Below are 13,055 nucleotides of genomic sequence, written 5' to 3'. Positions count from 1 at the left end.
CCACCTGGTTTGAAGGAAGTGAAGGAGCTCCTGGTAAGTCTGGGGGTACAGGCGCTGGTGGGCTCCAGCCACTGCCAGGCAAAGAAAGCAGCAAAGGTGAGCTGCTGGACAGCTGAGCCCTCTGCGGACTCGGGCTGAAATCAAAGCCCATCGGTTAGTTCAGCTTGACGTGTGTGGATGTGAGAGTCCTAGAAAGAGGCTCCCTGCAGCCAGTGGCAATATGCTGTCCTCCTCCATGCAGATCTCAACACTGCGGGAGGCACACCCCACCCCCGCCCCAGACTTTAGTTCAGCGGACTTTCCATTCTCCTCTCTGACTGTGTTTTCTTTCCCTTTCACCCATGACCAGGAAAGCCTCTAAGCCTCAATCCTACAGTATCAGTCTTTGCCACTCTGTGAGAATCTACACCAGCAATCTAACCTCTCCCTTCTCACCCCTGGAGTTCCAGAGGCCTGGAAATCAACTCACCCTGGACAGGCCACTGGCAACATTGAAAACAAGGTCTGCCTCATGCTGGGCTGACCACAGACCCAAATTTCACCCCATTTTCATACTGTGTACTCCAGCCTGCTGGCTTGATGTCAGCAAAGGACCCTCTGATCTCCCCACCGCACACCGGCCCCTCACTCAGCCTCCCTGCAATGGCTCCCTTCCTGCACTCTAAGATTGCGGGTGGGGCCAGGAGTGCGGATGAGAGAGCAGGTGTGCACCTCTCGTCACAACAGGTAACGAGAGAGACAGACACAGGCTCTGGCCTCAGTGGGCTTTCTTTGGCCTTCTCAGGCATGTTCCCCAAGAGATATCAACTAGGTCCTATGGATGGCAGAGCCCTAGGAAGTGCCACCTCAGCTTCTCATTGGGATAGGGAGAAAGGGATATGATGGGATTCTGTCCAGGCCCACAAACAGGAGGTGATATTGAGGTGACTTGGATTGCACTGTGTAGCCCCTTGACCAATGGGCTGCTGGGAGGTGGGGGAGGCACTAGAGTAATGTCAGGCAAGTGACATGGGACAAAAGCCTTTAGGTGCAGGGAGGAAAGAGCCCAGCAAACATCTACCAGATAGTCCCTTCTTACCTCGATGAGCTGGAGTCTGGTTCACTTGGGGAGGCTGGGATGTAAACATGAGGCTGCTCAGCAGCAGCAGTGATGGTGACAGTGACCACACAGCTTGAGGGGTTTCTCACCCTGAAAGAAGTGGAGGGAGGGGTGAGTGGGTCACCACTGAGAGCTGACACCTTCCAAGTTTAGACAGGGTTTTGGGGACCTAATCCCGAGACCGCCACCTCAAGGCATTGAAAAGAATGCCGATGAATTTGAAACAACCCTTGCAAATCACTGAACTCTTCAAGGCTCCTGAGACCCATGGGTGGAACTACTCACTTTACAGATGAGAAAACCTAGGCTGAGTGACCCAGGTCACACTGTGAGTCAGTGGCAAGACCCAACCCTTCCAGTATCCACCCAGAACTTCCCACTGCAGCCAAGGGCCTTGGACCATGACTCACTTGGTTAGAGCAGAGCCATGGGACTACAGGGAACTTAACAGACACAGCCCAGCTAACTTCCTCATTGGATGGGACAGCCCCTTCCTAGGATCAACACCCCCTCCACCCTCCAGGGAACTCTCTGGAGAATACAAGGCCAAAGGAGAGAGGCACAAATAAATTTAGGAATCACCAAGGAAGAGACTTGGTGCACCTCATTCTGGAAGGCATCTTCCACCAATAGAGGCAGGAAACTGACAGGTATAATGATTTTTTTGAATCTCCACCTCTCAGCTGCAATACATAACCCTTGGCCTGGACTCTGACCTCCTAGGCAGTTCACAGGGCCTTTTTCTGGCCAGGCCCTTACTTGCTCTCACTTTGCCTGCTGCCAGGCCACCAGTCCCATAGTAAAAGCTGCTGTAGCTGCCCACTGCAGTTCAGGGCATTCTGTTGGGCACCACCAGTGATCCCTCCCCATTTGTGCCATCTACCTCACGTCTGCCCACTCCCCTGCAGTGTCGGGGCCAGCTCTATGGGTGCACACTCCAATGTGCTGCTGCTCAGATCATGCTCTGGATGTGGCTGTCTCCACCTGGCCTAGGCTCTCGGGTATCACACCCCTGCAAGAGAATTCCGTGCCCAGGACCTGAACTAGTCTAAGAGTGGGGAGGGGGAGAACAATCATGATTGAGCACCTGCCTAGCTCCCCAGGCTCATCTTCTCAAACTATGCCATGTGTACCTGAAGCTCTAGCCATACTGACTGACCTCTCTTGTACCTTTGCACAAAACACCACCTTCTCCTCCAGGAAGCCCTTCTGGAGTACCTACTCAGGTTGGGTGAGGTACCCCACCTCAATGCACCCAGTCACCCTGTGCCTATTCCTACGTCACCCTATGACACAGGAATGCATGATGAAGACTGGAGAAGGTGGATTGGCTAGGAGGGGAGGCCCATGGGAACCTGGAAAGACAGATGGGGGATAAAATACAGAGCCAGAGAGTGAGGACTGATTACAAGAGGAAGGAAATAGCATCTTCTTCTGATTGAACAACTAGCAAGTACCTGGCATCCTCTGATCCACACCCAACACAATAGTTGAGGGGACAGCAGAGGTGAGAGGAAAAGGTTAAAAAAAATCCCATGGGGATTCCTCCAGGACCGCAATGTGAGCAATGGGAGACCTCTAGCGGGAGAGCTCCCTATCCCTCACTGGATAACGTTTCACCACCCTTGTGTAGCCTCTTCCCCCTAGCCTACAGGATCCAGCCCTGGCCCCACCCACCTGGTCTCCTATCCCCTCCTCACCTCCTACCCTCCAACCACAGGACCCTTCTTTCAGTCCCTTCTCCCAGACTCACTCTCCCTTCATGGCCTCCATACATACTGCTCCCTCTGCCCGAATTGTGTCTTCCCAGGTTCTTTACCAGGCTGGCTCCTCCTTGTGCATCAGGTCTCAACTGAGCCACACCCTCCTCAGCAGAAAAGCTTTCCCTGACCATCCTAGCTACAACCACCCCTGCCCTGGCCCCTCTCCACAAGGACACCCGGTTTCCTTCTTTTCTTGGCCTATCACAAATGGAGAGGCAGCAGATATAGCACAGTGATTAGCAGTACAGGCTCTGGGCTCTGACTGTCTGGGTTCTAACCAATTGGGCCACTGCCTGTCTGGATGACTATTGGCAAGCTACTTAACCTCCCTCTTCCTCAGTTTCTCATCTGTAGATTGGACACAATAATAGTACCTCCTCCACAGGGTTGGTGTGAGAATTAAGTGAGAGGGCATGCATAAAGCACAAAAACAGTGCTTGCACATTCTTGGCATGCAGCAAATGCTAATGGTCATCACTATTCTGTTACCGATGTCATGTTCATTCATTGGTACACTACGTGCTCCCTGAGGGTGGGTGGATGGATGGACAGGCCCTGGCCATCTTGTTCAGGGTGTATATGACTGCTACCTACAACTGATCACAGGAGGCACTTAGGTAACATCTCTAACGCTGTGGGCTGTGGCTCTTGGTTATTCCCAAACTCATGGTTGCTTTGGGAGAAGACCTCTGGGGAGCAAAAGGAGCACCTAAACACTGCCATGCAAAACCATCCTAGTGGTGGTGGCAGTGGAAGAATTCATCCCACATCCTTAATTTCTGGCAGGGAGTCCCATCTACACCAGGGCACATGTTCCTCAGGGACTTTCCAACTCCATGAATGGCAAAAACATCCTATCCCTCTCCTGACCCAGGTCTTCACGCTCCAAATGGCTTCCAGACAACATGGTTCTCTGTGCACCTTCTCTGTGCCAGGCTTGGTCTAACAGATTTGATGCTGTGGCTCCAAATTGAAGCCCGTGGAGACCTAACCCTGGGATACTCCATGCTGGTCAGCTTCCCACTGGCTCCTAGCCAGTCACAACTGCAGAGGGTAACAGGCATGCCCAGTGTGTTAGGGTTTGTTCTGGATCGTGGCCCCTGACAAAATTCTGGCTTGGGCAGACAGGAGCCCAGCACAGCATAGCCCTTACCTGCTGCCCTGGCTGTCCAGGTCCATGAATGGCTCAGGTCTGGGGCTGCTCTGCCGTTTTGAGGTGCTGGGGTCTGTAGGTTGCTGGGTGGGTGCAGCTGGGTCTCCCTCGTCACCTCTCGGGGTTCCGGGCCTCTCCTGCCAGGCCTCTCCCACCTTGGCAGCCACATTCTTCTCCTCAGAACCAGCCAAGGCGCTGAGGAAGAATGAGCACCCTTATGGAGTGAGTGCTGTGGGACCAGTCCTTGCTCACCCAATGTACACTGATGTCACCTCCCGTGGCGATAGCGGGCTCCTCTTCTGGAGGGTGGGGCATAGAGGAGCCCGGCATGACCCCCACCTTGGGGAGAGTCTGTCTTCTCCTAGGGAGGGCTCCAGCACCGCTGCTCCCTTCCCACTAACAAAGGCAGTCGCTTTCCTCGTCCCAGTCACTCCGTCCTGCCTAAAAATCCCCAAGTCATCCCGTCTTCTCCCCAGGCAGCGGGGCTCAGAAGACCCGTGCACGCAGCCAGGCCCTGCAGGGACCCAGCTCTCTGGGAAGGGGCCTTTCCCCCAAGCTGCCCTGGCGGACCGGGTGCGGGCGATGGAAGGTTAACAGGACCGTCAGGCTCGCTAGATTCTCAGACGGGCCGGTGACACCACAACGGAGGAGAAGGATCACGAAAACCCAAAGGCTCCTGGGCAGGCGAGATGTGTGGCCCGCCCCATTTGTGATCCTCGCGCGCCATCTATCAGCTGGCGTGGGCACTGCTGCAGAATAATCCCTGCCGAGGCTGATCTCGCCCAGGGCGGCCATTTTCCTTATTGCCGGTCGCATTTCCCGGCGGGCACCGTCCTCTGAGCTCGCGGCTGCAGGAAATGGCGGCGCACGCAGGCGCACACACACGGGCCACACGCTCGCAGATTCGCGCAGGATCCCGGCGCACGCACGCGCACGCGCGTGCATGCGTATTGTGGCCACTTTGCTTTCGCACTTCGTTTTTTTTATTGCTAAGTATTCAAAGTTATTATTACGACGCAGTAGCATTTTCATCCCTTTTCTACAGATGAAAAGGCTGGAGTGAAGGTCTGCTTGCAGTTCATAAATAGCAGTCAGTATGGAACTTCGACCCTTTCCCCGCGACTCAATCTGATCACGTAGTTACCCCTACACTAAGCATCGTTAACTCTGGGGATGGACGTGGGGTAGCAGCAGAAGCGAGGGCTCATCACTTAAATTAAAACAAACCAGAAGGCCTTTCTCAACTTCAGCCACCACTGTCTCCATCCCCCGCCCCCGCCCCTCTTCCCCCTCCAACAGCCAAACTTCTTGAAAGAACTGTCTATACTAACTCGTCACTTCTTCATTCCCTTCTTCCTGTCAACTCTCCAAGGAACCTACTATTGCTTCCCAGTATCCCAAATTATCTGTCCTGCAGGACGTCCCTTCCTGGATGTGTCTAGGACCAATACGTGGTCCTTTAGGCTCCTGCTCCCACTGGGGGCTGTCCAGGATTTCAGGAACCTGGAAAACAACCATATGAGGCTAAAAAACGTAATTGGAAACACTTTGGCTATTTTATCAAGGTAGATAAGCTTTGGAGACACCATGACGGCTGTCTGGTTGCTCCTTGGTCTCTCACCCAAAATTTAGTCTACAGTCTCCAAAAGATCACATTATTTCAGGGCAAAAAAAAAAAATCTTAAAAGCCTCCTCTACAAATATCAGTAGGAACCTTTAGCCTTCATGTTGAGCAGGTAACCTCAACTTGTCCCATCTGCCAGAAACACAATTCTGATAAAAATATAACGTGGGGCAAAGACAAGAGCCAACTCATATAAACCAGTGAGTTTTGTATTTCTGTGTTTTACCTGACTCATGCCTGAAAATTTACAATGAAAGCCGTAAGATCTATATTGATGTCTGTCAGTATGTTTATGTATATATGTACATTATATATGTGTAATATTTTCTTGCCTTTGGCTAGTGTTACCAAATTAACTTACAAAATCCCTTATCCTCTATTCCCATTGACTTAGAGATAAACACATATAAATTAAATATTCCTAAAACTCTCATAAAGAAACAATTTCTAATACTTTGAATGTAAAAAAGAATAAGTATACTTATAGAAACTAACCTGAATATTTTAAAAATTCAAGCTCAAAAAATTTAGGTAAATTTTTGGCAAACAACACTAATTTAATATTGTTAGTTTAATAAAAAACAGCTATGTCTTGTGAGTTATCAACATTACATATAATAGAAGCATATATTTTTATTCTACTTGTGTATATTTTTCCTAAACCTAAACAGGTGTACTAGTCGAATAAGCTAGTATTATATCTACTAGATATTTAAGATTATAACAATATAAATTTGCTTTTAACCAAACTGAGTCATTATTTTGATAAACTTTATTTCAACAGAAATTATGTTTTATAATACGTCAGCTTAAAGACAGTTTCCAAGATCCTTTTCGTAATTTAAAACCTTGGACTTATGCTAAATTAACTAATAGATATTCATTAAATACCTAGATGATTTCTTTTTTTTTTTTAAAGATTTTATTTTTTCCTTTTTCTCCCCAAAGCCCCCCGGTACATAGTTGTGTATTCTTCGTTGTGGGTTCTTCTAGTTGTGGCATGTGGGATGCTGCCTCAGCGTGGTCTGATGAGCAGTGCCATGTCCGCGCCGAGGATTCGAACTAACGAAACACTGGGCCGCCTGCAGCGGAGCGCGCGAACTTAACCACTCGGCCACGGGGCCAGCCCCCCTAGATGATTTCTAAGTAAGATAAAATACTAAAACATTAATTATTAAGCCTAATTTTAAATTTATATACTTTTTCCTTCTTATTTTTTATAGTACAAAGAAGCTCTATTTGGATCTGTTAATAAATGTGTTCATTTATCCACACTGAAAAATTGGACTATAAAAAAGTATATAACTATAAAATTTCGTGAGATAGATACTCATCAGCTTTACCAGTCTGCTACAAAATGCTGGCATATGACAGTTCGAAATGATCTACTTCCTAGTCTTCTCTGTAAAATAGAAGTTACTAATAGTTAAAGATTATAATCAGTATGTATGAATGAAACTACTAAAAGTGATAATGGCAAAGGGGAACATCTTTGTATGCAAAGTATGCAAGTATGTTTTTGTTAAGGAAAAAGAGTAATTTTGTCCTGAATTTAAATAACCAGTGGTTCCAAAATATATGTAAGATGGAATATAAATGGATGTTTTAAAACTTCTAAAAGGTTCACAGAAAAGAAATTTTATTTGTCATGGTCAAAACTGGCTAAAAATTATTGAGACTATAAGATTTTCAAAAAAGCTCTAATATCAAATATTATACTAATGCAAAACTAAAGTTTGGCTTCCTCTCTGTTAAAATAACCAAATTTTCTTGGATCATTGGTCTGCTCTTAATAAAAGGTTACAAATGCTCTTTGTTTCCTCCTGAGTAATCTGTCTAAAATGCAAAGTTTTTATGTCTTATCAAACTAACGTCCTATCCTTTACATTGACTGTATCATGTCCTCAATTATTTTTTTAAAAGGCTTTTTAATTTTAAAGGAGCTAAGAGTGTCTACAAGCATGTTACCTTCCAGGTCTACTTTTTTGTGACTTTGACTCAATAGATAACTATTATTTCTCACTATCCTATAATCTTATTTAGTCAAATGTTCAAATTTCCTGATAACATTTGACATTTTGCCTTCCCCAAATAAAATACAATATATCTTTTACACCTAAAACTGACACTGGGATTTCCCAGAGGGCCCAAAGGATTTATGTGTTCTTTCACTTTGTAATAAGAGAAGTACTAAAAATAATTAAGTTTATTTAATATTGTATAAATTGCATGGGAAGCATTGTCAAATCCCCCCCCAAAATAATGCTGAGCCTTTCCTAAATTAAAATTTAATGGGTAAAATGTTAAATATATAAATATTTCAGAAATTATATAAAATTCCTAGAGATTTGTCAGTGCCCTCATTGCCCATGATATGCTTCCATTTCTCAGAGTCCTGGTGCTGCCTTGCCTGATATTAGACAACAGCAGCACAGTGTTGTCAGTGATAATTTCAATGATATTTTAAATGCTAACTTAGTAGCAATTTTACTTTTTTAAATTTAAATCCAGTGTATTCTAGGCCAGTGGTTTTCGATTCGAAATTCACATCACTTACCTATGGGATTTTACTAATATACAGATATTTAGGACCTTTTCTTCATTGGCATTTTGATTTCATTCCACTCCTAAATCTCGTGGTTTAAAATAAGTTCTTACAACCATATGTCTGTTCCCTTTTAAAAGGGCCATTGCCACTACTGTTGCAAAACTTTTGTTAGAACAAGTACCCCCACATAGGGAATTCTGGCTCTGTCAAGTGACTGAGGAATCCACTTCACCAGTTAAGTCACCCAAGAAACCCGACAAGTTCTTCCTCTATACCCCAAGTCATATTGTCCTTATCCTCAGTCATCTGAAATGGTAGAGCTAATGGACTACAAAAATTAAAAGTTGCCAAATTGATGGAAGAACTCAATTTCTCATAGCCTAAGGTTTTACCTGGTCCTCTCCTGCATGTCCCCACATGAAATAATAACCAGCCCACCCATGAGAATTCCCTATTCTGACTGGGTTCTCGAAGATTCTAACCTGGTCAATTCAGACATTCTAAAATACTAACAAGGATTTTTCCTACCCTCCATCCACTCTCCCTAACAATTCTGCTGTTATCATTGCCTACATCCTTGCAATTCTCTCTCTGCCTCCCTCTGCATTTCCTAAAATCCCAGGATAGTCAAGCTTTGTCCACTAGCAGGGTGCACCAACTGGCTTTCCTCCTGGCACATGCCCGGACTGGGGCTGAGGGACTGCTTGCTACTTGGGACTATTAGCAGTAAGTGGTCCTTAATCCCCTGGATCACAGACTCCAAAAGTTGCCATTCCTGATGAACCTAGTATACACAGGTGCCATGCTAGTGACCAGACCCAATGACTGGAAATAGAGAGCCCAGCCGGGTCTGGAAAGAGGACTTGTCCACAGCCACACCTCAGCACACTCCAAGAGGTGGACTACTTAGGAGGAAGAGAGAAAGGGCATTTCCAGGGTGTTGCAGCCCACCTCAGAAACAGCACACTCGGCCTTCCCTCCTGTCTCAGAGACAGAGCATTCTCCTTCCTGCCCAAGGCTCTAGAACCTACCACCCTGCGACCCCCACCATGACCTCAGTGACCCTTCACCTTCAGGTTTGCTCACTCTCTTTTCAAACAGCAAATCTCCTTACCTGGTGGGTATTTCCTCCCCTGGGCACATAAGCATGCACTCTAGAAGGCCCTCCCCATCATCCTGTAGCTGTTCATCCACTCGGCCCTCTCACATCCATCACTTCATGGCCAACATTTTAGAAAGAGTTGTGTACCTCCACCAACTGCACTTCCTCACCCACTACTCCCTCCTCAATCCACCTTAATCCAACCACAGCCTTTCTGCTCCACCAACCTGCCCCCTCAAGGCAGCCATAAGCTCCATGTCGCTCTCCTGAGCTCCTCTTCCTCTATAAGACCCTTCAATATTATTTTCCAGAATTCCGACCCATCTGCCTTTGTTTCTTATTTTTACTTTTTTTTTCATTTTATATACTCCATTAGAGTTTTAGGGTTGAATAATTAATACCTCCTTTTTTTCTTTCTCAGACAAAAGAAAAGCAGAAAATGGAGATAAATGTCAGCCAATGAAGCAGACAGCTTTACACGTAGAGCTCTGAAGGAAGGCTCCCCTTGCATCCCTGAAACACAGGGACCTACTCACCCAGCCAAGGGCTTGGCTGGACGACTGGCCCTGGGAGCTTCTGGAGAGAAGCAGAGAATTTAGGGGAACCTTCTGGGCTGTATATCTAAAAGTTATCTGCTTCCAAAAACAGGAAGAATTAAGGGTCAAGCTGGGTCCATGCAGTTCCTGTTCCCAACTTGGCAACCAATTAAGCCACTCCTCCCCAAGAGAACAGGAGGAGGGAGGCCAGTAGCAGAAACAAGAGACCAAGGAAATGGCATCCCCCACTCAACTGACATTTTCCAGGCAACCTCATCCACTCTCTAGCCCTGGTCTAATTGTCACTCAACCCCAAGCTTGTTTACTCAATAGCTTTCTGGACATCATTGCCCGGATTCCCTACAGGCACTTCATATTCAACATGACCCAAATGACCTTACCATATTGTTACCAACTCTTAGTTAATATCAGCCCTGATATTAGTTCCCCTACAGTGAACCGAGCATATATGGGTTAAAACTAAAAGCACACATTTTCAGTTCCCCGGTTCTTTAGTTACACTCATATCTAAACATTTCTTTCTTTAACCTCTAACTCCCTGAGCTTTACAACCAAACAGAAGTTACAAATTGTTAAAGTCCAGATGACCTCACGCTGGGCTCCCACTAAAGTTGTGGCTAATCACAGGACCTTGAAGTTCTTTTGCAGAGAAACTAATGTCCAGAGAATATCAAGATACCGAAGCTTCCCAGGCCCAACTCGTCGGCTTCTTGATGCCAGAGTCTACCTTCCACCATGGAGATAAACAGCCAAGGACACTCATCTGAGAAATCCTTTGTCTCCTCCTCTGGAAGCAGCCCCAGACACAGGCAGATGGGGAAATGCTGACCAAGAAGGCCATGGCCCCCCCTCCCCTACCTAAATCCCCAAATAAAAACCCCTACCCATTTCTTAATGGGGAGCAAGCAATTCTTGGGGCACTTGCCCTTGCTTTGCTCCCTCTGCCTGGCAAAGTAAAGCCTTTCCTTTTCACTCAAGACTCTGTTGTCATTATTTGGATTGGCATCGGGATCAGAGACCAAACTTTCGCTAACAATATCTCTGCCCAGCACCCCTCAACCTCGTGCTAGCCTTCAACTAGTTCCTGTCACAAGTTTGAGGTCATCACCATTCACCCAGACCCAACCCTGAAATCTCAGGAGCAGCCTTGGCTACCACTTTCCCTCACCTTTACCATTAGTAAGGCAGCAAGACTTGTGGCCCCAGCACGTGTCCCTTGGCTAAGCAAACAGTCTCCTAACTGGTCTCCTACCTTGTCTTACTGTATACCCCCTGGGATGATCCTCCACACAGTAGCTGGGAGGAATCTTCCTAGAAGTTATGTCAGGTCGTAACACTCTCCTGCATGAAAGCTGTCAGTGGCCCCTGAGGCCCTCAGAAGGTGAGTCACACTCCTCAGCCTAGGAGCAGGTGCCTGCCTAATCCCCTCTCAACATTTCCCACCAAGCTGCCAATTAACCCTTCCTTCACTGCAGTTACCCTGACTCCGTATTTCCTTCACAGTGTGTCTGTCTGGCAAAATATTTCAGTTTCAACCTCATCTCACCTGTAAAGAAAGCCTCTCCTGACACTATCCTCCAGTCAAAAAGAAACCCAATTGCCTCCTTCACCTATGGGTTGCACTTTTTACACCCCCTCTTGCTGGATGGAATGCTGAGTGGTATAGGAAGCCACATGCTGTGGCAGGAAGCCCAAAGTTGTTCACTCGGTATCTTTGGTCTGGGCCCTTACAGGGCCTGGGGTCAAGGATGGGCAGAGGAGTCAAGGACAAGGTGGATATTCTGAAATAAGAAAATGTGTTATCTAACAGGTGAGCCTGGTCTTAAAAATAGCCTTCTACCTAAGTAACTATGGAACCTCCATGGTCTAAGAACCCCAGTATCATGAGGGGAGATGAACGTTTTTATTTTATCCCTGCAAAAGAAGCCACAGATACCATCTCCTGTCTCCTGGGGCAGTGAGGGTCTCGGCTCTCCCCTTCTAGCATTTCTGTCTTATGCGAGAAACCATTTGCTTGGATCTGCAGAAGTGGTAAGTGCTTTCCTTTGCTCTCCCTGAATTCTCCAAGCAATACAAGCCCGCTACATTTTCACTATCTGTAGACATGTCTGTGCTGTACAGGACACAGAACGTAGGGGCCAGCAGGCCAGATGCTGTTAGCAGAGCCTTGACATGAAAACCTCACACACACACCATATGGTCACCTCCAGTCACAGTTACACTTGCCTCTCATTCATGCACACTGACATGCACCAACACATCGCCAATTACAATCCCTCCGTCAGCCTCACTGCCACTGTCACAGTCTCTAATACCTGCTCACTCATGCTCTCTTCCTCTCATTCTGACCTTCTCTCTCTCTGCTTCACCCTGTCACACTCTCTGGCTTTTACTCTCTCTCTCTCTCTCTTTGTCATTCTCTGACAGCACCATTTTATACACACAAATATCCCTCACCCTTCCTGGGACCCCCAACTGCAGTGCATCTATACTCTGGGAGACCGCCTTCCTACTCTACACGTCAGGAATTAGCCAGGGCTTCCTACCTCTGGGGACAGACATGTGCTCCCATCGCAGGCCCCATCCTAGCTCCTTGCACCACAGGAAGCCCCCTGACACTGCTTGATGCCCAGGGAGTCACCATCCTAACCCCACTCATGAGGCAGGAGCCTGAACACCCAGGTGTGCAATGTGCCAGGCACTAGCATGGACGTGGGGTGAAAGTGGGTCCCACCTGGGTCATGGCCCTTGACAAAATTCTGGCTTGGGCCGGCAGGAGCCCAGCACAGCATAGCTCTTACCTGCTGCGCTGGCTGTCCAGGTCCATGAATGGCTCAGGTCTGGGGCTGCTCTGCCGCTCTGAGGTGCTGGGGTCTGCAGGCTGCTGGGTGGGTGCAGCTGGGTCTCCCTCGTCACCTCTCGGGGTTCCGGGCCTCTCCTGCCAGGCCTCTCCCACCTTGGCAGCCACATTCTTCTCCTCAGAACCAGCCAAGGCGCTGAGGAAGAATGAGCACCCTTATAGAGTGAGTGCTGTGGGACCAGTCCTTGCTCACCCAATGCACACTGATATCACCTCCCATGGCAGTAGCGGGCTCCTCTTCCAGAGGGTGGGGTGTAGAGGAGCCTGGCATGGCCCCCACCTTGGGGAGAGTCTGTCTTCTCCTAGGGAGGGCTCCAGCACTGCTGCTCCCTTCTCACCAACAAAGGCA

The 13,055-nt window shown here is 47.7% G+C and overlaps 1 protein-coding gene across 13 annotated transcripts in view; it reads right to left on the bottom strand.

The window, feature by feature from the left end:
- Positions 1-13,055, bottom strand: part of ZNF185 (zinc finger protein 185 with LIM domain) — a 67,491-nt gene that overhangs the window by 11,870 nt on the left and 42,566 nt on the right. For 12 of the 13 annotated variants that reach the window (XM_070502125.1, XM_070502127.1, XM_070502122.1 and 9 more), the window contains 3 exons: positions 12,648-12,842; positions 4,016-4,210; positions 1,079-1,189 (listed from right to left, as the gene is read on the bottom strand). In XM_070502125.1, coding sequence (XP_070358226.1) covers positions 1,079-1,189; positions 4,016-4,210; positions 12,648-12,842 — 501 coding nt within the window. The remainder of the gene's footprint in view (positions 1-1,078; positions 1,190-4,015; positions 4,211-12,647; positions 12,843-13,055) is intronic. The other variant, XM_070502135.1, reaches the window with a different exon arrangement.

The sequence above is a fragment of the Equus asinus genome, chromosome X (assembly GCF_041296235.1).
Source record: "Equus asinus isolate D_3611 breed Donkey chromosome X, EquAss-T2T_v2, whole genome shotgun sequence".
NCBI classification, from domain to species: Eukaryota; Metazoa; Chordata; class Mammalia; order Perissodactyla; family Equidae; genus Equus; species Equus asinus.
This window is presented reverse-complemented; position numbering and strand designations above follow the sequence as displayed.